At 46.1% G+C, this 26,089-nt stretch overlaps 1 protein-coding gene across 4 annotated transcripts in view; it reads left to right on the top strand.

Annotated features, from left to right (window-relative positions):
* Positions 1-8,835: 8,835 nt before the first annotated feature.
* Positions 8,836-26,089, top strand: part of PTPN23 (protein tyrosine phosphatase non-receptor type 23) — a 28,605-nt gene continuing 11,351 nt past the window's right edge. The window contains exons 1-3 of one of the 4 annotated variants that reach the window (XM_074312451.1): positions 18,112-18,173; positions 18,493-18,575; positions 18,701-18,747. Coding sequence is in view for 2 of the 4 variants with exons in the window: in XM_074312453.1 (XP_074168554.1) it covers positions 8,994-9,077; positions 18,099-18,173 (159 nt within the window). In the remaining 2 variants the exon portion in view is untranslated. Of the gene's footprint in view, positions 9,078-18,098; positions 18,174-18,492; positions 18,576-18,700; positions 18,748-26,089 lie in introns of those variants that run through there. The other 3 variants (XM_074312453.1, XM_074312450.1, XM_074312452.1) reach the window with 3 other exon arrangements.

The following is a 26,089-nucleotide window of genomic DNA, read 5'->3' as shown; positions in this document are numbered from 1 at the left end:
AGGGACATTCAGAAGGACCCACAGGTCTCAGCTGCCTGTGCTGCTGGATGAGTAAACCGTCGTGGAGTGGAACCGCTCACCTGAGTGGGGTCTCTTGCCTCCTGCAGGTGGAGGCCTTTTCCCCGGATGTCCACTTGCTGCTCCCTGCATCCTCCAGCTGCCCTCCAAAGCCTCGCCCTCCCTTTGTCCCAACCTCAGGCCCCAGGGTCGAGTCACATGCCAGATGGGGTTGAGGAAACTTCCTGCTGGACTCCTGGAATCCTGCCCTCGCCCCCTGCAGCTCTGCTCCAGCAGATCGAGTCCCAAAGCCACAGCCCCACGCTGAAGGCAGAGCAGTGGTGGAGGCCACTACCCTGGGTTGGAATCCCAGCACCTCCCAGCACCTCTACCTACCAGTTCTGTGCCTGGGCCCAGTCCTTAACCTTCTAGTGCCTGAGTTTCCTCATCTGCACAAAATCGGGTAAATGGTAGTCCTCTGTCAGAGCCTGGAGGGGTAAGAGCTCTGTGTTTGCTAACAGTGTCAGCTGCGTCCTGAGCCATCGGTGCCCTAAAAGCCAGCACACCTGAGGCTTCCTCTGCCTCATATGCTGGCCCAGGTCTTGCACCCACATGAATGCTGGAGGAGCCAGGCATCAAATGGCCCCTACAGTCTCCTACCATTTCTCTGCCAAGTGGTTGTTCAGACTCAGTCAGTGTGACCCAGGCTGCCTCCAGCCATTGTCAGGAGGCCCTTCTTGTTCACATGTCTTCCCCTGAGAGCCCTGTCTTTGGTCCTGGCTTCATCCTCTGAGGCCATTGAGTACAATCTGGTTGTCCCTTTCGGAGACAGGGAATCAAGGTCATCTTGTCACTTGTCGCCTCCAGGTAAAACTTCCTAGTTTCTTGTCATTCTGCATGACTCAGCTGTGAAACTTGGACAAGTTTCCTAACTTTTCCAGGCCTGATTTTCCTCTACTGTCAAAGCTAGAGACAATCTGAGCTTCTCAAACTGGTGAGAAGCCATGTCATGGGGGTCTGCAAAGTCCCCAAACAACTAATCTATAGCATATAAAGCCTTGATTTTAGTGGAGGTTTATTAGCACTTTATTGGTAAAATAGTTGTAGACAACTCAACAATACAACCCAACTTAAAGATGCACAAAGGACCTGAACAAACGACCCCCTCTTGAAACGTATTTAGGTTGTTTCTAATTTTTCACCATTATACATCATGACTGCATGGATTTTAAAATGAGACTTGGGCATTTGAGGACCTGTTGGACCCGTAGAGGACTGCTCTGTGCTCTGCCCCTCTTCCTGCTTCTGGCTCTGACCTTCCCGCTCTACCCTTAGCCTTTGGCGGACATACCAAGAGCTGCTCTGTGCCTTGGTTTCCCCACTGGTGGGCTTCAGTAGGAAGACCCTGTAGTTGCTCTTCTCCCCAGTGTCTGAGTCTCCTTTAGGGTGGGGAAAGGATTAAAGCTAATGTGGGTGCAGGACCTGGGCCAGCATATGAGGCAGAGGAAGCCTCAGGTGTGCTGGCTTTTAGGGCACCGATGGCTCAGGACGCAGCTGACACTGTTAGCAAACACAGAGCTCTTACCCCTCCAGGCTCTGACAGAGGACTACCATTTACCCGATTTTGTGCAGATGAGGAAACTCAGGCACTAGAAGGTTAAGGACTGGGCCCAGGCACAGAACTGGTAGGTAGAGGTGCTGGGAGGTGCTGGGATTCCAACCCAGGGTAGTGGCCTCCACCACTGCTCTGCCTTCAGCGTGGGGCTGTGGCTTTGGGACTCGATCTGCTGGAGCAGAGCTGCAGGGGGCGAGGGCAGGATTCCAGGAGTCCAGCAGGAAGTTTCCTCAACCCCATCTGGCATGTGACTCGACCCTGGGGCCTGAGGTTGGGACAAAGGGAGGGCGAGGCTTTGGAGGGCAGCTGGAGGATGCAGGGAGCAGCAAGTGGACATCCGGGGAAAAGGCCTCCACCTGCAGGAGGCAAGAGACCCCACTCAGGTGAGCGGTTCCACTCCATGACGGTTTACTCATCCAGCAGCACAGGCAGCTGAGACCTGTGGGTCCTTCTGAATGTCCCTGTAGCTTCCACGCCTCTTTGAGAAGATGGTTGAAGCAAAAAGCTTTCACAAGGGCCAGAGAACTGTGAAGAAAGAAGCCCAGCGGGCCCTTGGGCAAGCCTCTCCCTTCTCGGGCCTCGGCTTACCGCTTGCTGTAATAGGGTGTTTGGGGTGGGGCACAGAATCCAGGAACCCTTAGCCCTTGCCCAAGTGGCCTGTACAAGTCAAGTTGGGTGGAGAAAGAGGCTGTGGCCCCGTTGGTCCCAGGGGGACACACACCTGATGTTCCAGAACCATCACTGTGACACAAGTTGCCCCACTACCCACAGACACAGAGACTCTGGCTAGGAAGGCCCTGGTATCTGAGAGTCCCAGAGTTGACCCCAGCCCTGACCGGGCAGGTTTGGCGCCCCCAGGGGGGCTCCCAAGTCTCCAAGTTCTCACTGCAAAGGCCAGGCCGTCTTGAGGTTCTGCCATGTTCGGCTGTGCTACTGCCCACTGCCTGGCACTCCAGGAGGGTGTATTTGGGCAGTCCCGATGCCCCATCTACCCTGGAGGCCCTCCCTTTCAGTGGCCTGAACTAGGCAGTTTGTCCTAGGCAGGAGACGGCTAAATCCTCTTTTGCTCCCTTTCCACTCACAGACACTGGTACGGAAGGGCCCCTCGCCCAAGAATTAAGCCTGGTCCCGAGCAAAATACCATAATTTAAAATCTGCTGGGCTTCTGTGCAGCCCATGACTCCCTAGGTTTTGGCCATGTTGTCACAGCACTATGGCCTTGGCGCCATCTGCCGGCCGAGTGACCTCAGGCACTCAGGAGGGGTTCTGGTTTTCCTGGATGGGCCTTAGAGGCCCCTGACCCCTGGGATATTTGCAAACCTGTCAAGTTGGCACCTTTTCTAGGGAGAAAGTACCCAGTGCTGCAAGGGTTCCTGGAGGGCCCGGGCCGCTCTGGAGGGAGGAAAGGTGCTGCATCACTGAGCAGCGTCTCCTTTGCTGCTTCCACGGGAGCTTCTCTCTGGGCCCAAGTGAGGCGGGCTGCCTCCGAGTCCCCTCCCTAAGCTCCAGGAGCCTGAATGATGTCCAGGAGGGAACGGATACAATGGGGTCCCTTGTGCCCTGGCTCTCAGTCTGCCGGGTGAGACCAGCACAGCTGCCTGCCCTTTTCCCCTTACCTTTCTCGCCTCCGTTCTCCTTCCCTCCCCTCCCAGTTTTTCCTCTCTCCCTTCTCCTCTCCCTTCCCCTGCCACACCAGACCTCTGAACCTCGGTTAGCACCCACCTGGTGTTTGGGGCAACCTCTTTCCCTCACCATGCCTCAGTTTCTCCACCTATAATGCAATGATTCTGGATTCTCATCCAAGGAAGGTGGCATGGGGAGGGCTATGTGGTTCCTGTTTGGGTGGCTGTGACCATTCTTTCTGGACACACCTCCTGGTGCTTGTGGGCAGGAGTCTTTCTGGGGTATACACACATCCAGCGGTGGAATTGCTGGAGCACAAGGGACATGTAGTGTCAACCCAACTAGATAATGCCCAACTGTTTTCCAAAGCGACGGCACCGATTTACAGCCCCGTCTGGATGAGCTTTCCTGTTGCTGCCTGTTCTCGCCAACGGTTATCTTTGACTGACTGACACTCATTTGTCTGACGAGTATAAGGTGGACTATCGTCGTGGATTGGGTTTGCATTTCCCTGCTTACTGATGAGGATGGATATCCTTCCATAGGTTTTTGGCTGTTCCTGTAAATTCCCATACAAGATGTGTGCCCATTTTTTCTAATGGGTTGTCTTTCTTACTTATGGAATTCTTTATGTATTCTAGATGGTAATCCTTTGTTGGTTATGTCTCACCAATATCGTCTCCCAATTTGGTCTTGTCTTTCCACTTGCTTTATGGTGTCCTGTTTTACTTTTAACTTTTTATTCTGACATAACTTCAGATTGACACAGAAAAGTGGCAAAAGTGGTACAAAGAATTCCTTCGTACCCTTCACCCAAATGTTAACATTTCACCATATTTGCATCCTCTCTCTCTCTCTCTCTCTCTCTCTATGTATATATATGTGTAAAATTATACTATATATAATGCACACACACACACACACACACACACACACACACACACTTATTCTCCCCTCTCCCAAGATGCTTGAGAGTAAGGGGCAGAGGCAGAATGATGTCTTTTTACACCTAAATATTTCAGTGTATATTTCCTCAAAACAAGAACATTCTCATAGGTAAACATAATCACTGAGCAAGTCCCAAAATCAGGAAATTAACACTGATACACAACCATTTTCTAAGCTACAGTCCTTATTCAGATTTGACCAATTGTCCTAGTACTGTCCTTTAGAGCAAAAGCAAATCCCATATCATGTGTTGTATTCCGTTGCTGTGTCTTTTTATGTCCTTTAATCTGGAACAGTATTTCTTCATGTTTCATAAGTGACATTTTTGGAAATTATAGACCAGTTATTTCATAGACTGTTCCTCAATTTAGGTTTGTCTAATGTTTATTCACAATTAAATTAAGGCAATGTATTTTTGATGCTTGTCCTTCTCAGTGCAGCATACCCGGAGGCACGTGATATAGATTGATCCCATTGCTGGTCTGTCAAATTTCTCCATATGGAGTTACTATTTTCCCCTTTGTAATTAATAAGGATATTGTGTGGAGATACTATGGGACTATGTAATTACCCTGTTACTTTACTGGTTAAGTCCACTCATTTTATGTCCATTGATGATTTTGCCTGAATTATTAATATGATAGTTATCGAATAGTAGTTTTCTAATTTCGTCTTTCCTTGTACCTCTGGTAATTGGCTTTGTACTATAAAGAAGAGCTTTTCTCCTTCTCCTCAAATTATTTATTTATACCTGTATAAATTCATATACCTGTATATGTTTTTTGTTGTTGTTGTTTTTTTTAAGATTTTATTGGGGAAGGGAAACAGGACTTTTTTATTGGGGAACAGTGTGTACTTCTGGGACTTTTTCAAGTCAAGTTGTTGTCCTTTCAATCTTAGTTGTGGACGGCACAGCTCAGCTTCAGGTCCAGTTGCTGTTGTTAGTTGCAGGGGGCGCAGCCCACCATCCCCTGCGGGAGTCAAGGAGTCGGACTGGCAACCTTGTGGTTGAGAGCCTGCGCTCTAACCAACTAAGCCACCCATCTGCCCCCTGTATATGTATTTTTAATAAGTTTATTTGAACCAAAACTCATGACATATGAGCTGGGGAGCAAGATCTCAAATGCTCCAATTCATGTATTCTTTTATTCTCACCTCACTAACTGTGACCACATGAGGGGATTCTTTTAATCCTTCCTATCCTTATTTTATTTTGATGCTCACATTGCCCCAGATTTGGCAGGTGAAGCCTCTTTACCTGGTTTCTGTGTTTTATGACGTCTTTTGCTCAACAGGATTTCTTAACTCAAATGAAGTTTAATTTATTGATCTTCCTTCATGGCTGGTGCTTTTTACAGCTTGTTTAAGAAATCCTCCCCTACTTGACTTTAGTCTCCTATATCTATTTTCAAAAGTTAGAGATATTTGTCTTTCGCTTTCAGCCCTTACTATACCTGAAAGTAATTTATATTAACTTTTTATTGAACTGTAACATGTATACAAAAATATGCTCAAAAGAGAAATGTAGAACTTGGTTTATTTACCTCGTACATGAGTAAGTAAACAAACTCCTATAACCAGCGCCCTGATGGATCAAGAGACAGAACAGTCACAGAATCCCACAAGCCCCTCTTGTATCCCCTTCCTCATGGTTGGGATTTTTCAGGGCGTAGGCTTTATTCTCAGTTCTGCCACCTCTAACGGGTAACCCCAAGATGGTCCTCCAGAAATGAGTTCTTTTAATAATACTGGCAAATTATTCTCTTTTCTTAAAAAGAAAAAAAAATTTACCTGCAAGGTCTTTCATTTTCTTAAATTTTTTTTTTTTATTGTGGTAAAATACACCTAACATGGGTCGGCCCAGTGGCTCAGGTGGTTGGAGCTCCGTGCTCCTAACTCCAAAGGCTGCCGGTTCAATTCCCACATGGGCCAGTGGGCTCTCACCCACAAGGTTGCCAGTTCAACTCCTCAAGTCCCGCAAGGGATGGTGGGCTCGGACCCCTGCAACTAAGATTGAACACGGCACCTTGAGCTGAGCTGCCTCCCGGATGGCTCAGTTGTTGGTTGGAGCGCGTCCTCTCAACCACAAGGTTGCTGGTTCGACTCCCACAAGAGATGGTGGGCTGTGCCCCCTGCAACCAGCAATGGCAACTGGACCTGGAGCTGAACTGCGCCCTCCACAACTAAGACTGAAAGAACAACAACTTGAAGCTGAACAGCACCCACCACAACTAAGATTGAAAGGGCAACAACTTGACTTGGAAAAAAGTCCTGGAAGTACCCACTGTTGCCCAATAAAGTCCTGTTCTCCTTCCCCAATAATAAAAAAAAAAACCTAACAAAGTTTACCATTTTAATGATTTTTAAGAGCACAGTTCAGTGACATTAAGCACATTTACACTGGTGTGCAACAATCACCACCATCTACCTCTACAACTTTTTCATCATCCGAAACTGAAACTCTACCCCTTAAACAGTAACTCTCCATTCTCCCCTCCCCCAGCCCCTGGCAACCTCCATTCCACTCTATTCTCCCCTCCCCCAGCCCCTGGCAACCTCCATTCCACTTTTAGTCTCTACGAGGTTGACTACACTAGGTACCTTATATAAGTGGAATCATATATTTGTCCTTTTTTTTCCCCAAAGAGTTTATTGGGGAAGGGGAACAGGACTTTATTGGGGAACAGTGTGTACTTCCAGGATTTTTTCCAAGTGTCCTTTCAATCTTAGTTGTGGAGGGTTCAGCTCAGCTCCAGGTCCAGTTGCCATGGTTAGTTGTCCACCATGCTGAGTGGACCGGCAACCATGTGGTTGAGAGGATGCACTCCAAGCAACTGAGTCATCCGGGAGCTCAGGGGCAGCTCAGCTCAAGGTGCTGTGTTTAATCTTAGTTGCAGGGCCCACCATCCCTTGCGGGAGTCGAGGAGTCAAACCGGCAACCTTGTGGTTGAGAGCTCACTGGCCCATGTGAACCTCGAAGCCATTGAGAGCCACTGGGCCCATGTGGGAATCGAACCCTTAGCCTTCGGAGTTAGGAGCATGGAGCTCCAACCGTCTGAGCCACCGGGCCGGCCCTATTTGTCCTTTTGTATCTGGCTTATTTCACTCAGCATAATGGCTTCGAGGTTCATTACTGTTGCAGCATGTGTTGGAATTTCCTTCCTTTTTAAGGCTGAATAATATTGTATGTCCATTCTATGTCTACCACATTGTGTTTATCCATTTATTCACTGGGACAGTTGGTTTGTTTCTACATTTTGGCTACTGTGAATAATGTTGCTACAATCATTGGTGTACTTACATTTTCTTTCGTTCTAACTCCAACTGGCATGACTGAAACTTGAAAGGTTTGGGGGTGTCACTGCAAAGAGGTCCTGGGCCCTACATTGTAGGTGAAGTCTCCATTCTGAGCCCAGATCCCACATCCCATGTCTCTTCCACATTGTCTCCTGAATGACTGACTCGAAGGCATCAATATGCAGCTTAACACAGACCTGAACCTTTGCTCTTTCCCTGCAGACCTGTTCCTTCCCACTTCCCTATATCAGTAAACAGCCCTGCAGCCACCCAGCTATACCAGCTGGAAACCTGAATATCATCTTTGACATTCTCATTCATTCATCCCGACTTCTGACATTTTTTCCTCTCCAAAAAATTTCTCAAAACTGCCGTTTTCACCTCCCTCTGCCACAACCCCACATCAAGTCTCCTGGGAGAGTACAAAAGGATCTTCACTGGTTTCTCTGCTTCCACTTTTGCTCTCAGTATCTCCAAACTATTCTCTATCTTATTTCCAAAGATGGGTAATACAAACATGATTTATAAATTCCTGCTCTACTGGTCACCTACTGGTGCCTTGCATGCCCAGAGGCAACAGCTGTTCTGTTCCCTGATTCCCTTCCAGACAGTCTGGGCGTCCTAGAAACTCACGTGGCTGGACAGAATGCACTTCCACCCCATCCACCCACATGGCTCAGGGCCTCCTTTTTTCGCTTTACACTCCATCTAGGCGCCCTTTCTCCATTATCACAAGTGGACACCATCGTCTCTTCAGCAATGTTGGGCTTTTCAGGCTGGACCGAATGTACCAGGTTCTGGCCATTACTCCTCTGTTCTAAAGCTAGACACTTGGGACAAAATACCTTGCTCTCTTCTTAGTCCCTCCTGGCCAGGAGGCTCTTCTCTCAGGGCTCAGTTTTCTTTCTTCTTTTAAGGCAAGGCCCTCATGATGACCTCCACCTACCTCAACAGCCGTTCCCCCAGGCTCCCCGTGTGTTCCCCACACCCAGGATCTTGAGTCAAGTGATTTAGGGCTGTTTTCAAGTCACCTCTTCTGGGCGACCTGCCTGCCATATTACCTCTAGCATAGCACCTACCCCCGTCCTCCATGGCTCTCGACACCAATTGGGACTATAAGTTTATGAGTGCATTTTCTATGCCCTTCCTTTAGAGAGCAGCGCTGCGCCCTGATGCCAGGCCCAGCAGGAATGTTCGGCCTGGGAGGAGGAAACCCGCTTGCACCGCAACTCGTAGTTAAGCGGAGGAAGACTACGACTCCCAGAAACCCTTTCGCCTCGGGTTGGCGATTCGCCGCCCACGCCCTCCCCGCGGAGGAGACAAAACTGCACATGTGCAAAAAGACTGCGCGGGCGCGGTGGGGACTGCACGTCCCAGCAGGCCGTGCGGGCAATTTTCGTCCCTGCATAACGACTGCCTTCCGGCTCGGAGGGGCGGGGCGGGGCGCGCGACTGAGCCAGCAGCTGGAGCAGCAGCAAGAGAGCGGCCCCGTGGCCGGTGGGCGCTGTCCGCCATGGAGGCCGTGCCTCGCATGCCCATGATCTGGCTGGACCTCAAAGAGGCCGGTGACTTCCACTTCCAGCCGGCCGTGAAGAAGGTGAGTGTGCCTCGTCCCCACCCCCACTTCTTCCGCGTATCTTCGTCGTCGGCCAGCGCGTGACGCCCCCTGTGCGTCCATCATCGCCCCAGGCCCAGTTGCAGGGTCGGGTGAGACCAGGAGGGGCCTCCGCCTGCTTTCCTCGGCCTTGCCGACTCCCGCGCGCCCGCACATCTTTCTCCCCGTCCTTGCCCACCCGGGGCTGGCACCGCAGTCTCATCGGAACCCGCTTCCTGGCTTCTGTCCTGGGCCATCCACCCTTCCCACCGTGGCACCACACTTCCTCGGTGTGACGCTCTGGACCTAGTTCTGCTCCACTCCTTCTCACGCCAGAACCGCCCCGCGGGGAGCGGTGGGCGGTCCTGACGGTCTGGGTTGAACGACTGTGCCCGGCTCTCGGTGTGCGGTCAGCCTACGACTGGACTGGGACGGACGCCAAGGATATGTTTTAAGACAAGAGCCTCGGTGATCCCGAGGGATGCCTAACCTCTGCTGTTGGGGTCTCTCTGACTCTTGGTGCAATTCTGTCTGGTCTCAGAAGAAGAAGCCTATTCGGGAGCCCTTTGAACCAAATCATAAAGTTCCATGTCATTTTGGGGAGGTTTACTGCTTTTCATAACTGCCCGGAGGAGGCAAACAGTGCTGTAGTTCCCGGAGAGACCTTAGCAGTTGTTGCGTTGAACCTTTAGTTGGATGGAGGCAAGGGACCTTTATGGTGAGATCAGGTGTGGCTGGTACGAAGAGGGGCCAGATGAGTTGATTGGGTGTCCGGTGCCCTCGGAGACATCTGCCTGGGGAAGGGCCACCAGGTTGCATTGAGGGTCAGAGCAAAGTGAAAAGGAACAATCCGGAGGCTGTTGCAGGCTGGCATCCTTGTAACCACGATGTGTTTAGCACAGCAGCTGCCAGAGTAAGTCCCAGATAATCCAAATAGTGCACCGCTCAGCAGGGTGCTTGAGAAAAGAAATAGGAGAAAGAAACTGAGTTTGGAAGTCATTTCCCAAGAAGCTATCTCCCTTTGTCTTTTTACACCGCCATGGCTTTAATTCAGACAATAATTTGTATTCCCTTGAGTCCATCATTTAACCTCTTTGTACCTCCTTTTCCTCATTTATAAAACCAAGAAACTAGATTTATGGATCTAAAATTCCAAAATTTTGTTACATATTTCCTAGACTTTGGTCTCTTCTCCATCTGCTCTTTCATGGACTAGTACAAGTAGATGCATTTTTCTAAAGCTTAACAAAACTCCTTTGTTTTCTAGTTCAGCCCTAACCTATTCAGAATTCTCCCTGACCTACCCCAGTTCTTCAGCATTTTCTGAGGGCCCAGGATGTGCTTCTGATGGAATATCCCGGATTCTGTTCACACTCAGCCACTTGCTGTTCCCTGCACAGTCTCTGCCTTTGGTTGTGGAATTCCTCCCATCCAGCTCGCATCTTTGCCCGGTGGGGTGGGTTTGGGGCCCTTCTTTAATCTCTGTATATTGGTTTTGTCCATCTTTCAGGGTCCAGGTTAAGCTCTGTCTCATCCTAAGCCTTCTTTAACCTTTTCATTTGGGTTAATCTTTTCCTTCTCTGAATCCCTAACTCTTGTCATTCTTTTCCTGGTGACAGTTCTGTGTACTATATTTTAACATTCTCCCTCCCCCCATTCAATTGTAAGTGACCTGAAAGGCCTCTGAATGTTCCTCACAGCCTAGCAGGGACCCCTCTACATAGTTGACGCTCAGGAAAATGTTTCTCAAGTGACTGACAGTTGAGAGGGAATTTAGAGATGGTGACCATAACTTTCTGGGAATCCAGTGGATAAAATCTTAGCCTAGAAACTCCTGGGAGATAGTTTTGCTTGAAGTTAGCCTTTAGTGCTCAGGTAGCTCACACCTAGCCAGTGAGGTTATTGTGAGCAGTGACTTCCCTGGGAGTCAGGGAGTTGCTTAGCCTGAGGCAGTATCAGCTGCTGAAGAAACAATTTCCTGGACATCAGCTCTTTTTCTTTGTTTCCCCTTCTTTGGGGCTGGGAAAGATAACCATTTATTTGCTAGGTTAAGCTTGTAGCATGTATTTGCATGAACCCACTGAAAAGAAGTAGCAGTCTGGGTAGTCTGGGCTGTAGAATGGCCAGCTTCCTCAGGCTCTTCTGGAACTCAGTTCCTGCAGAGGGGACTGCAGAAGCCACTGCGCCTGGGAACTCTTCCTGACCTGGACTCCTCCCCGACCCTAGAGCCCCCACTCTGCCTTCTGCATCTGGTATTCTTGTCCTTTTCAACCCTTGCTCAGAGATGCGAGAACATTCACCAATGACTTGGAGCTGAGGGGAAGAATTTAGGATAGGAGGGTAAAAATTGGTTCGGTTAAGGTCGACCTGTCAAGCACTGTGCTGAGCCCTGATGACAGAGATAAAGAAGAGGCAACCCATTTTTTCCATGGAATTCATGGTCTAGTAGAGGAAATTTAGAAGTTAGATGGTGACATCAGTGTAAGAGAAGTATGTGCAACAGACCAGGAGGGCCTGTCAGGGAAGGCTCGCCAAGGAGGTGGGTTTTGAAGGATAAATAGGTAAAGGGTTTCTTTTTTTGTGAGGGCTGGGCTTTTGGAAAAAAACTCCCATGTTGGTTACGGTCGATGTTCACTCCTGACGGACGTGCCTTTAATTATGGAATAATGTGAAATGCGTACCAGGAGAACAGCAAGCTGGTGTTGAACTGCAGTGCCAAGCTTTAGGTTGGGACACCTGGACCCACATAATTTTTCAGGGGGGAAGTGCTGCTGGCCCTGCACCTTCTCTCCTGTGCGTTAGAGGCCGGAGTGCTGACTCACTCTGTGCTCTTCATCAGTGAGTGATTTGGCCACAGGTGTTAGTGTTTGAAGTTCTTGCCTCTTCAGGTCCCAAAGGCTTGCCCTTAACCAACTGCACTTGAGTTCAAGTCAAGGTCACTTGGACTGCGGTGTTGCATCTGTCCCTGTTCATTCATTGAACGAGCAGTTATTGAGTGACTGTTACGTGCCAGCCTGGCAATCCTGGACTGGATGTGATGACAAAAATTCCTGCCTTCATGGAGCTTCCCTTCTGGGGATCCACCTACTAACCCATCGTCAAGGGCAGATGACCTTACGGTAGCCACCCTGCCAACCAGGTGGCTTCTGGCCTTTCCGCTCTTCCCACTCGGGCTTGATTGATCGCTCTAGCTCTCCGCTTTCCCACCAGGTTCCTCCAGAGGAGCTGCCTGCTATTCAAAGCCTGCCATCGTGTCACTGCAGCCTGCCTCTAGCTTCACTTCCCCAGGCCTCTCTTGCAGGAATGTTCACATCTGGTCCTTGTCCTTGTTTTGGTCCTTCCAGGAATTTCTTTCCTCCGGTTCATCACTCAGGTTGAAGCTCCTCCGAGTCCCTTTAACCGCTTGACCATTGCACCACCCTCCACACTCAGTTGACCTACCCCAGAGCGCATGCTCTTGTTGCCTCTTCTTACTGTTCTTATTCACACGGAGGTAGAGCCTGGTTTTCAGGTTTGTGGAAATTCACCCCCCTCCCTCCCCCCGACCCCTTTCCAGATTTCCCGTGGGACAGTGGACTCTTGAAAAGCTTGCCACACACACAGAAAGGGAAAAAAGATAACCAGAGGCCTGAAAGGGTTCTGGCCCCTCAGCAATGCCAGTTACCTGTGGTGGTGATTTGTCTTAAATCTTATCATAGATTTGGAGTCACCAAGCCGGTCTGTCTGAGCCTGTCTGCCCATTTGCGTTTTACAGCAGAGTGGCTCCGGGCATAGACGACCTGGATTGTGCAGGTCATTCTTTTCTGACTTGAATCTCATACACCAAAGACCCATATCCATTTCACACCAGATTCTTTTTTTTACTTGGGAAGTAATAAATACTTGCGTGAAGAGAGTGCTTAACAAGTGTTGGTTGAGTGACAGTTCGTTCTAGCATCTTCCAGGAGTTGTAACTTGAGTCGTCCTCACTGGTGGGGTTCAGAAGAGATGTGGGGGAGACGCCTTGGGTGTTGGGTGGGAAGACTAGGCGAGGAGGAAGTGGTTCTCACCCTGGTGGTCTTGGCCTGTAATTTGGCCTCCGGCTGCTGACACTCAGGGGCTGAAGATTTCCCATGGCAGTAATACTCCTTTCTCTGAATAAAATTAATCTCATTTAAAATTCAGTAACAGAGCACATATTGTGTTAATTAACAATATTATATGTGGGACTCCTGTGTTTTTGTGAAACAGCTCAAGGAATACCCAACTTTGAGTTAACTCTGCAAGTGGAGGGAAAAGTGTATGGTGAACAAAGACAATATTAACACATGAGGCCTTTTATTGCCTCTTCTTCTTGGGTTATTGCTTTAATTAGCACCAGGAAATTCCAAGATGTTGTATCAAATTAAGAGTAAAAACTAGACACCTCTGCCACCCAAGGGGTTAAAAAGCATACACAAAAGAATGACAGTATAAGAGAAAGTGACACACAAGGTATATCCCTGGGTCGGGAGTCAGGAAATCTGAATTGGAGTTCCAGCACTGCCGTTGCTCACCTCTGGTTCCCCTTTTTCTAATCTGCAGAGCAATGGCAGGACCCAGGATGGGTGTTGGCAATGATCTCATGTGCCTCCAGCATTCGGTGAAAGAGCAGAGTAGCCATGGAAATAGCACAGATCCTGGAATCAGACCTGGGTTTACCTGCCACCTCCTCCACTTAATAGCTGGGTAACCTTCAGGGGCTAGAAATGATGACGTAACTACTCTGGTCCTCGCTGGCCGCACCTGTAATATGGAGCGATGATGTGCTTCATAAGCTTGTAAGAATATACTTCATAATGCGCGCGAGTCCCTAGTATTGGTCTTGGCAGATTGTAAACAATATTTTCAGCCTACTACCCTCTTTCTTGGTTTAGGAAATAGCTCAAGTCCTTCTGACAGCTCTGAGTTAAACATAGCAGGTAATACCGTGTTTCCCTGAAAGTAAGACTTGTCTTATATTAATTTTTGCTCCAAAAGATGCATTAGGGCTTATGTTTAGGGGACGTCATCCTGAAAAATCATGCTAGGGCTTATTTTCCACTTAGGTCTTATTTTTGGGGATACATGGTATTGACCCCATTTTACAGATGAAAAAGCAAAGCCCAGATCTCACAGCAACCCAGGGGCACAGCCAGGACTTAATACTCTTGTCTCAGTGGTTCTCTTAAGAAATGGCCTTTCCATTCTCTTTTACTGTTTTTCACTTTTAACTCCTTCCTTTCCTTTTTTCCCCCAGAAGAGGGTCCCCAACTGCTCCAAAGCCTGTTCTTCCTAACCCCAACCGACTGTTAGTTGTGTGCGTGCACTGGCGTCCTGTCGGTGCCTACGTTTCTTACTGTCGAGCTGTGGTGCCAAGGCCCGGGCCCTGCGAGCTGCTGGGCTTTCCTTCTCAGGCTCTGTCTGGAGCTTCAAATCCTCGCAGACTTCGTTGTGAGCTCTGCAGAGTCCGGACCACAGAGAGACTATGAGAGGGTCTCTGTCCTTTAAGAACCTTCAGACAGTTTCCTTACTCCATTAGTGGGGACAGTGATCAGCAGTCACAGAGGATTTTGTCGGCATTTAAAACGTAATGTGGCTAGTCCACTGACTCACTGCGTAGCCAGGGATTTGTTTTCTTGTCCCATTTTTTAGAGCTATTTATGAGAACCACATTTAAAACAACAGAAATGGATTGGTCTAATGGGTGGGTAAGAACCTGGACTCTGGAGCCCAGAGACCTGGGTTTCAGTCGTCGCCCATCCGTTACTGGTACTTTGACGTTGGCCAATGCCCAGTCTCCTGATTTTCTCATCTGTAAATGGTGATGATAATAGTGTCCACCTCTTGGGGTTTTAGAAGGATTGAGCCGTGTTAGGAGCTCAGCACAGAGCCTGGCCATGGGAGGCGCTCTGTAAGTGTTCGCTGCTGTTGACCTTGGAGGAGTCACCGACACTCTAGGGGCCATTTGCTGGGAGTGGGGGGCAGCTCCCTCTCCTCCCCTTTGTGTGGACAGGGACAGAGGTTCCCAGCCATGTCAGGTGTCCCCCGTCCCTTTGGCCTCTATCCCCCGAGGCCTCTAGGCTCCCCTTGCCCTTCTTTTCTCTAGCCTCAGGGTGGGCCCCTAAAATCTCTCACCAAAAAGGAATTCCCATTTAGATAGTTACTTTGTACCAATAGCTTGGGTCACATTTTATATTTGTGCTTTTTGGAGGAGGGGGTGGGGGGTTAGTGAGATCAGAGTGAGGATTGTTCACCAGGAGCCCATAGGTGCACTTCGGGGTGTGAGTCCCCCGGAATTGTTGGCACATTTTTGTGTTTATGTGTAGCTGAAAATTTGTCGTTGAAGATTTCTTTCATGGCTTTTATCATATTCTGAGAGGACCCACGAAAGGCTAAGAACCATTGACATAGGCGGGAAGTGTTTTTCAGGTACTGTTTAGCTCTTTAGCTACTCTTAAACGTTTATTCTCTAGATTTCAAACATGCTGAAAAGTTGAAAGAATATATGCAGTAGTCAGCCAAGGTCTCGCTTCCTGCTTTTGATAGTTACGTTCACCATATTTGTGTTCTTTCCCTCCCTCTCCCTCCGTCCGTCCCTCCCTCTCCCCCCTCCATATATATGTACGTACACACACACACACACACACACACACACTTACGTACACATCTGTATATACATATATATGACTTCAGCATATCGACTTATAATTTTTTGACTTTATGGTGATGTGAAAGTAGCATAACATTCAGTAGAAACCATATTTCAGATTCTGAATATTGATCTCTTCCCGGGCCAGCGCTATGCTAGATGATTCTCTCGTGATGCTGGGCGGCGCCCCATCAGCCACGTGCTCCTGAGGGTACACAACAGGTACCACTCTGCAGTGGAGTAGTAGATGCACTTTGACGTATGATATTTTCAACTTACAGTGGGTTTATCAGCATGTAACCCCATCGTAAGTTGAGGAGTGTCTCTAAATACATACGCGTGTGTGTCAGTTGTATGTATGTTGGCACATGCTAAGAGTAAGGACATTCTCCTGTATATTATAACATAACCACACATTTTCATTACACCCAAAAACCCACAAGAAATTTCTGCTGTAATTTATATTTAAATTTCATCTATTGTCCCCAAAATACTTTTTAATGACTTTTTTTTTCCAGACTCAGATTCAGTCAGGGTTCCCATATTTAGTTCTGTTTCTTTCATCTCTTTTAATCTAGAATAGTCTCCTGCCCTTCCCCGTCCTTATGATGTTGATTTTTTCCAGAGACTGGGTTAGCTGTTGGGTAAAATGTCCCATCTTCTGAATTTCTGAGTGTCTCCTTCTAGTGTTGTTCAGTTTGTTCATCGTCCTCTGCATTTCCTGTAAAGGCGACCACCTGCTGAGAATCCAGCACATCTAGTAAGGCCCCCAGCATTCCTGATGCACTCATTATTGGGGGGCGTCACTGGGTGGCTCTGCTAGAGGCACACAGTCTGATAGAGGCATGTTCAGAATGTGGGGAGCAGCAGCTCACATTCAAGGCAGTGACATTGCAGCTGTGTCTTAGTAGGGACGACAGGGACAACTGTGGACAAGCATTGAGACCCGAGAGCAGTAAGTCCGCAGGACTGTTGGCTGGGTGTCCCTGGGAGGTGCCAGATGACAATCTTTGAGGGCTGTTGGGAGTAAGTTGTGAAGGGGCTTGAACCTGTGCTGAGGAGATTCATTTCGGTCCTGGAGGCTCCGGAGAGCTGCTGTTGCACACTCTCTTCAGATTACAAGTTTTCTCTTTAGGTGACACTTCATTTCCCATAATCTCTCCTGAGAAAAGCATGTTTTGGTTCATTTTTTCCCCAGGGGTGTGTGTGTTTCAGGAGAATTTAAAGTTAAGTGTGACATTGGAGTGTATTAGAAAGACAGTTCTGGCCACTAAATAGGGGATGGGTTTGAAGGGGTGGCCAGACGTGGCAAGGGGATAGAAAAGAAAGCTCATGGCCACACAGGACTTTCAGGAGGTACACCCAGCAGGAGAGGGGTCAGGGTCAGGTTCGGGAACCTGACCGATGGTGCTGTAATAAGCTCAGCAGTGGCCTCCCTTCGCTCTGTCTGTCCTTGTCCTTTCCCTACCAGGGCTGGTAGGAGCTGTCACTCAGCCTTCCGGCTCCCACATGGCGAATTCCTTGGGCATGTGCCATCGGTCCTGAGAAGGGACCCCAGGAAAGGCATGAGTGTGCTGCTGGACAGAACAGCCACCTCTTCTCAGCCTGTAGCGCCTCCCCCTCCCTCACTCACCCTGCGTAGGGCCGTAAGGAACCTTGTGCCGTGGGCGCCAGTGCCCTAGTGTCTGTGGGATGAGTGGCTCTGGCCCTGCAGATTGCTAAGCCGGACTCCACGCACTGTGGCAGCCCGGTTCCAGCTGCCTCCTGTGGGGGCCTTTGGCCCTGGCCGTGCCTCCGGCTTGGTGAGTGTGCTCACTGTCCGGGGCAGTCAGTCTTGAGGCGTGAGTGGGCAGGCATGCCAGCCCCCCTCTCTGGTGTGGGCAGCGGCCTTCGCTGTGCCCCTTCTCCTGTGTGGGTCGTTCCTGTCGCACATCTGTGGTGCCTTTTCCCAGCCAGGAGGGGGGCTGGTGAAGAAGGCTTTGCTCCCACTCTGGTTTGCTGCCTCCTGCCTACATTTGCTGTCAGGTTAGGATTGTGGTTGTGACCCTAGAACACAGCAAGCTTCTGTCCTTGAGGGAGGCTTGAATTTGTGGCCTGTTCGGGGTGCTCAGCTAGCTCTGTTCCCTGGCTGCCTGAGCTGGCCGAGCCCTGGGCTGCGCACTGAGGGACCGGTGAGGACCCGCCAGTCTTATTTTCCATTTTGCTCAGAGGAGGCTCCATGGTCAGCGTCTTGGTGCTGCCGGTTGTTGAGTTCCCCGTGGCCTGGGAGGTGAGCGTGGGGCAGGGCGCCTGGACTCGGTCCTGAGCCCTGACGAGAGAGGGCTCAGGGGAGTCTCCTCTAGCCGCACTTTACCTTCTTTTCTCTCCCTCTCTAGTTTGTCCTGAAGAATTACGGAGAGAACCCAGACGCCTACAATGAGGAACTGAAGAAGCTGGAGTTGCTCCGCCAGGTAGGAGGGTAGGAGTTTACGCGGGTGGGAACAGGATTGGTTCGATAGGGAGGTGAAGAAACCATCTGGACTGTGTTCTTATTTTAATGCAGTATTTTGTCCTCTGTAAAAGCAAATTTAATGATAGAAAAATTGGAATATGTTAAAAAACAAACAAAAAAAAACAGTCCTAAAAATCCTTTTCACAGTTTTTTAAAATATATTATAGAATTGTGTTTATATATAATATATACGATATAAAACCATAGTAGGATCATGTACCACCCATGCTGCTTTTTTCACTTAACATATTGTGGCTCTGTTTCTGTTTCTGAATCAGTGAACATACAACAGTAGTGTTTGTAACGGCCCTTGATCATTGCATTGCGCTGGAGTTTAATCAGTCTCCTCTCAGAGCGTTAGGTTAGTTCCGTTTCTCGCCATTATAAATATGCTCCGTGTCTGTGCGTACTTGGGCCTTCATAGTAGGATTGTTTTGGTACGAATTAGTGGGTGAACAGGATGTATGTTTTCATTTATACCCCCAGCAGGGCGTGGGCCTGCTCCTGCTGTTCTTTTCAGAGCTGGCATTCTGGTAGGTGAAAAGGGTATTTAATTTTAATTTTCAGTTATTTGGTTAATAGTAAGGTTTCACAATTGTTAATGTGTTTGTTATCCATCCTCTCTTAGGAATTGTCTGTTAATGTCCTTTATCCATTTTTTTATTAGTGTTATACCTTTTCTTATTAATTTATAAGAAATTCATACATTAATGGTATTGCTTCTTTGTGTTATATGATGCAAATATTTTTCTCAGTTCATTGTTTTTGTTTATTGTGTTTTTGATGCAAATTTTTCAAATTTTACATATAAATATTTATAAACGAGATCCATCTCAACTTTCCCTTTACATTATCGGCCTTTGGTACACATTTAGAAGACCGCCACCCAAATGAGATGTAAACAGTCACTGATGGTGTTCCGCTAGTACTTTGTGGTTTTGGCTTTGACATGAATCTTTATATGGCATTTATTTAAGTATACAGTATGTGAGAGACAGCTTGAACTGTAACTTTCTCTCCATACTTTTTCTATTGTCTTGAAACACTCTTATGCTGAATTCGTCTATGTACTTTAGGTCTTTTCAGAATTTCCTGTTTCCTTCCATCATCCGCCTTCCTCTGCCAGGCCCATGGTATTTTAAGTATTGTATCTGATAAGACTAATTCCTGATACTAACTTTTTCATCTTTTCCATACTTAGTCTCGTATGAATACTTCTCAAGTGAACTTAGAATCTTTTTGTCAAGTTCCGCAAAATAGTGTTGGGAATTTTGTGAGCGCGTAACATTGATGGATTGATTACATAGAACTAACATCTTTACAAGGTTCCTTTCCTCCACATTTCTTTAGATTTTTTTTTTCAGGCTTCTCAGTAAAGCTACAGTTTTCTTCATGATGTAGGTTTTACATATATCTTGTTAAATTTATTTCTGGATTTTTTGTTGTTGCTGTTGTTAATGAGCGTCCTTCCTCCTCCCTTCCCCCATCATATTTTCTACCTATTATGGTTAGTGTAGAGAAAAACAGTTGAGGAATTTTTCTTTTGTTTTTTGTCCTGAGCAATCTGTTTTGTTAATTCTCTTTTTTCTAATAGTATTTCAGCTTATTTTCTTGGCTTTTCCAAATACACAAGTTATATAATATACACATAATAATTTTGCCTTCTCTCCAACAGTTGTTCTCCTTATTTTTTTGCAATTGGCAGGCATTTCCACAATTGTGAGACTGTCCGACCTGATTCTGGTGTCTGAGATGTCAGCATTGAGGCCGTGCTGGCTGCTGTGCTGGTTTGAGATGACCTGTTTCTGCATTTGGGGGCGTGCAGTTGGTAGTGGGTACCACAGTCCTCTTAGCAGCTCATAGGGAGCAGGAGTGTCTGCATTGTTAGTCACTTTGCATTTCTGTGAATTAACAGATCATAAAAACTGTAGAAAACTTGGAAAATATGAGAATTACAAAGAACAAAACAACCATGTCCGGAGACAGCCATTGTGATTGGATACGTTTCATTTTTATTTAAAATGCCAGAAGTTAAAATAACATTGCTAAAGCACGAGTAGATGGCATAATTTTAATTGTTGAAAAATTTGCTTGAAATTTATTACAAGTGTTTTCAACCTTTCTTAGCAATAAACAATGACCAATAACCACAGGTTGTTTCTGTAATTAATATTATGGGGAAAAAATTTTTCTAAAGAATTACACAGTATTGAATAATTTCAGCCTCAACTCTTCCTTTGCCCCAAGCTGAGGGCAAAGCTTGATCCCCAAATAAAGAGAACTAAGAGGATCTCTTCATCCATCCTCTTTATGTATTGGAGTTCTACTCATGTATTATTCTTGCTGTTAACAGGCATTTGTTAACCCTTTCTTAATCTCAGATACTCTTCTAGGCACCATGGGTTCAGCAGTGAACAAAACAAAGTTGCTGTGGAGTTAGGTGGAATTCTGAATAAGATTCCTTGAGCCACAGAGGCACTGGTGTGGCACTGTCGGCATTAGGCCAAATCTCCAGTGGCAGGGAAGAGGGCTGGGGAGTGAAATCCTGAAAAAAAGATGCCCATTGAATGGGTGGCTTCATGAGGGATCCAGAGAGTGTGACGCTGGAGTAATGGTTTCATTTGGCAGTCCTTTGAATGAAGCTTTATTCTTCCATTTCCATGTTGCTTCTTGAATGCCTCCCTCTGCCTCCTGAGGTTGCATGGTCCAGCCCCAATCATCCATAGTGTGGTTTATCATAGAGACACAGTTCCTGGACTAAACAGGTATGCAAACCAGACCTAGAAGATTTGATGTAGGCTCCATTCTCAAGCAAGAAACTATTTTGCTGTTCACTTCATTGTGAAAGAGTTGGAGACATTGTTATCAAGGCCAAGTGCCAATTTGTTTATTTCACTTTTGAAAATTTTGCCTAAGAGTTTGAACAGTGGAAGGCCCCAACTAAGGGAGCAGCATACGAGTATGTTCATCAAGGATATTCACTTATAATTTTTTTGTATTGTCTGGTTTTGGTATCAGAGTGATGCTGGTTTCATAAAATTAGTTTGGGAACCTCCTCCTCTTTACTTTTTTGGAATAGTTTGAGGAGGCTAGGTATTTATTCTTAATTGAATGTTTGGTAAAATTCACCTGTGAAGCCATCTGGTCCAGGACTTTTGTTTGTTGAGCGTTTTTTGATTACTGATTTGATTTTGTTAGTTGCTATCAGTCTGTTCAGATTTTCTGTTTCTTCCTGATTCAGTCTTGGAAGATTCTGTGTTTCTAGGAATTTATCCATTTCTTCCAGGCTGACCAATTTGTTGATATATAATTGTTTGTAGCATTTTCTTATAATCCTTCATATTTTTGTGGTGTTGGTTGTCACTTCTTTTTCGTTTGTGATTTTTGGTCCCTTTTTTTTTTCTTGATGAGTCTGGCTAAAAGTTTATCAATTTTGTTTACCTTTTCAGAGGTTTTATTCAAGGATTTATCAATGGTTTCATTGATCTTTTCTACTGGTTTGTTGTTTTTTTAAGTCTATTTTATTTATTTCCTCTCTGATCTTTATTATTTCCTCCCTCCTACTCACTTTGGACTTTGATTGTTCTTTTTCTAGTTCTTTTAGATGTAAATTTAGATTGTTTAGTTGCAGTTTTTCTCGTTTCTTGAGGTAGGCCTGTATTGCTATGAATTTCCCTCTTACAATTGCTTTTACTGTGTCCTGTAGATTTTGGGTTGTTTTTTCATTTTCAGTTTTATTGTTTTAATGATATCTTTTGATTTCCTCCTTGATCTCATTGTTAACCCATTCATTGTTCAGTAGCATGTTATGTAACCTCCATGTGTTTGTGTTTTTCAGTTTTCTTTTTATAATTGATTTCTAGTTTCATACCATTGAGATTGGAGAAGATGCTTGGTATAATTTCAGTCTTCTTCAATTTATTGACACGTTTCGTGGCTTACCATGTGGTGTCTCCTGGAAAATGTTCCATGTGCACTTGAAAAGGATGTATATTATGTGGCTTTTATGTGAAATGCCCTGAAAATAACCAATAAAGTCCATCTGGTCTAATGTGTCATTTAAAACCACTGTTTCCTTTTTGATTTTTCTAAGTCTTGATCTATCCATTGATGTCAATGGAATGTTAAAGTCCCCTACTATTACAGTATTACTGTTGATCTCATCCTTTATGTCCATCAGTATTTGCTTTATATATTTAGGTGTGTCTACATTGGATGAGTAAATGTTTACAAGTTATATCCTCTTGTTGGATTGATCTTTTTATCATCATGAAATGTCCTTTGTCCTTGTTACAGTCTTTGTTTTAAAGTCTATTTTGTCTGATGTAAGTATATTGCTACCCTAGCTTTTTTTTTTTTTTTTTCATTTCCACTTGCATGAAATAACTTTTTTCATCCCTTTCAGTCTGTGTCTTTTGACTGAAGTGGGTCTATTATAGGCGGTATATGTGTGGGTCCTGTTTTTTTTTAATGCTTTCAGCCACCTGTGTCTTTTGATTGGAGCATTTAGTCCATTTACGTTTAAAGTAATTCTTGATAGGTATATAGTTATTGCCATTTTATTGTTTTTATAGTTCTCTGTTCCTTATTCTCTTCCTGCTTCTCCTGTATGTTGATGAATTTCTATAGTGTTAGGTTTGGATTCCTTTCTCTTTATTTCTTATTTCTTACAGATTTTTGGTTTGTGGTTACCATGTGCTTCATATATGCCAAACTATGTTTATAGCAGTCTATTTTAAGTTGATGGTTTGCTTTTAAGTTTGAACACATTCTGAAGTCACTAAAATTTTTATTCACTCTCTCTACTTTTTTTGTCCTTATTTTTTATTTCTTTTGTGTATGTATATTTGTATGTATCCCTTAATTTAGTGTTGTAATTACACATGATCGTCCTACTTTTGTCTTTAAACCTGTGTATGAGCTTTATAGTTGTTTGATCCACTGCTTTTACTAAGTGTTTGCCTTTGTCAGTGAGCATTTTTTTCTTTCCTATATTTTCTTATTTATATTTTTTATCTTTTCTGCTTAAAGGAGTCCTTTAACATTTCTTGTAATACTGGTTCAGTGGTGATAAACTTGAGCTTTTTCTTGTCTGGGAAACTCTTTATTTCTCCTTTGATTCTAAATGATAGCCTTGTGGGGTAGAGCGGTCTTGGTTGTAGGTCTTTGCTTTTCATCACTTTGAATATTTCCTGCCATTCTCTCTGGCCTACAAAGTTTCTGTTGAGAAATCACCTGATAGTCTTATGGGAGCTCCCTTGTGTGTAACTAACTACTTTCCTCTTACTGCTTTTAAGATTCTCTCATTGTCTTTAACCTATGACGTGTCTTGGTGTGGGCCTCTTTGGGTTCATCTTGTCTTCCAGATTGCTGATTCGATCCTCTGCTTAATCTAATCTGGTGTTGATTCCTTCTAGTGTATTCTTCATTTCATTTATTGTATTCTTCAGTTATGATTGGACTTTTTAAAAAATCTTTTTTGTGTTTTTGTTGAAGTTCTCACTGAGTTAATCTATTCTCCCAAATTCATTGACTATCCTTATAACCAGTGTTTTGAACTCGGTTTCCGGTAGATTGCTTGTCTCCATTTCATTTAGTTGTTTTTCTGGAATTTTGTCCTGTTCTTTCATTTGGAACATGTTTCTTTGTCTCCTTATTTTGATTGACTCCTGGTGTTTGTTTCTATGTATAGGTAGATCTCCTATATCTCCCAGTCATGACAGTGGCCTTATGTAGAAGGTGTCCTGTGGAAGTCTCCCTGGTCACCTGAGTCAGGTGCTCCATGGGTGTCCCCTTTATGGGTTGTGTGTGCTCTGCTGTTGTGATTGGGCCTCAGTTGCTGCTGACACGTCAGTGGGTGGGGTTTGAACCTCAGGCTGACTGGCTGTGAGGCCTGGTTGTGAATACAGTTGACACGCTGTTGTGCGGGGGTTGAGCCCATAGAGTGGGAGTTGCTTTAGTGGGGCTGTGGTGCCAGCCGAGGCTGCCCTTCAGGTATATCTGTTGTAGAGCTGATTGGGTGGGGCTGTGATGCAGCTAAAGCCAGGAACGGGATGTGTTGAGTATGGAGCTTCTTGAGAGGGCCTCTGGTGCAGGCCAAGGTCAACTGCCGCTTGTGCTGGGTGTGGAATCGCTTGGTAGGAGCTACAAGGTTATCTGTAGTTGGTTGCTGCTTGTGTTGGGTTTAGATTTGCTTCGGAGAAGCTGTGCTGCAAAACAAGGCCAACTGCCATTTGTTCCAGCTTAAGATCCTTTGGTGGGCACTGTGATGCGAGCTGAGACCAGCTGCCACTTGTGCTGAGCTTGGGGCTGCTTGGTTGGAGCTATGTTACAGGGCAAGACTGGCAGCCACCTAATGCCACGCTTGGAACCACTTGATGGGAGTTACAGTCCAAATTGAGACTGGTCACTGCTTGTGCTGTGCTTGGGGCCACTTGGCAAGAACTACAATGTTTGCTGAGGCAGTTGCTGCTTGTTTGGGGTTTGAGAATGTCTGTGCGTGAGCCGAGGGCGGCCGCCACTTATGTGGGATTTGCGGACCTTTGGGGAAGTCTGCAGTGTCAAGCCTAGGGCAGCCACCACTCGTGGGATTTGTGGATTTTTGGGAAAGTTCACAGCTCAAGACAAGGCAGGCCACTTGTGTGAAGGAGCTGCTGGAAGAGGCTCAGGCTGGGCAAATGAATTGGATATTCATATTAATTAAATTTGGGAAGTTTGGAGCCATTTTCTAAAATATTCCCTCTCTCTTCTCCTTTTGGGGCTTCAACAATGCATATGTTGCTCTGCTTGATGCTGCCCCACAAGTCCCAGAGGCTCTGTCCACTTTTCTTCAATATTTTTTCTTTCTGTTCCTCAGACTTGATAATTTCAATTATCCTATCTTAAGGGTTCGCTGCACGTTCTTCTACCTGCTCAAATCTGCCTTTGAATCCTCTAGTGAGTTTTTCAATTCAGTTACTGTACTTTCCATCTCCAGAATTTCTTTTTGGCTTCTTTTTACATTTTCTCTGTATTGATATTTCCTTTTTGTTCCCTATATCATTTTCTTGACTTTCTCTACATCTTCCTTTAGTTCTTTGAGCATCTTTAAGACAATTGTTTTAAAGTCTTTGTCTAGTAGATCTGCCTTTTTTTATTCAGGGACAGTTTCTACTGGTTTATGTTTTTCCTTTGAATGGGCCATACTTTCCTGTTTCTTTGCATGCCTTATGACTTTTTTGTTGAAAACTGGACATTTGAATCTAATTGTGGTAACCCTGGCCATCAGAATCTCCCCCTTCCCCACGGTTTGGTGGAGTCGGGGGTGCTTGTTTTTGTTGTTGTAGACTGTCTTTATGCCAAGAATCAGCGGAGGTATGAGCTCAAGGTCTTCTCAGTTCTTTTCTGAGCTTCAGCCTCTTCCTGGTTATGGGGACTCTCATTTCCCCAGTATATGTGGTTGCTTTTGAATGTCACGTCAGAGTCTTCAATGTTTGGCTCTTAAAAAGGGTAAAAAGAGAAAAACCAAGGCAGTGGGGGGAAGTACTGGCCCTTTAAATCCCCTGGAAGTCACTTCAGCCAGAGGGGGAAGTGCAGCAACATCTGCTTTCTTATTTGCACCTCTAAGATCAGAAGTAGCACTCAGTGATCAGAGCACAGATCCCTCGTATTTGGAGGACAAGGTTCTTATTGCCTGTTTGACTCCCCCCAAAACTGCAAGCTGCTCCAGGAACCCGTGTAAGGCTCCCTGCCACAGGGCTGTGGGCTGGGTAGTTGGCACTGGCTAAGGGCTGAAATTGACCAGTGTTTCCCATCCATGCTTTCCTCTGCAAATTGCAAGCCTTCGGTCGACTCCAGAGTTCCAAAACACGGCGGGTACCAAAAAAATGTATACAC

Source organism: Rhinolophus sinicus, linkage group LG10, assembly GCF_036562045.2.
Source record: "Rhinolophus sinicus isolate RSC01 linkage group LG10, ASM3656204v1, whole genome shotgun sequence".
In the NCBI taxonomy this organism is placed as follows: Eukaryota; Metazoa; Chordata; class Mammalia; order Chiroptera; family Rhinolophidae; genus Rhinolophus; species Rhinolophus sinicus.
Note: the sequence above shows the minus strand (reverse complement) of the source record. Positions and strands in the feature narration are given on the sequence as shown.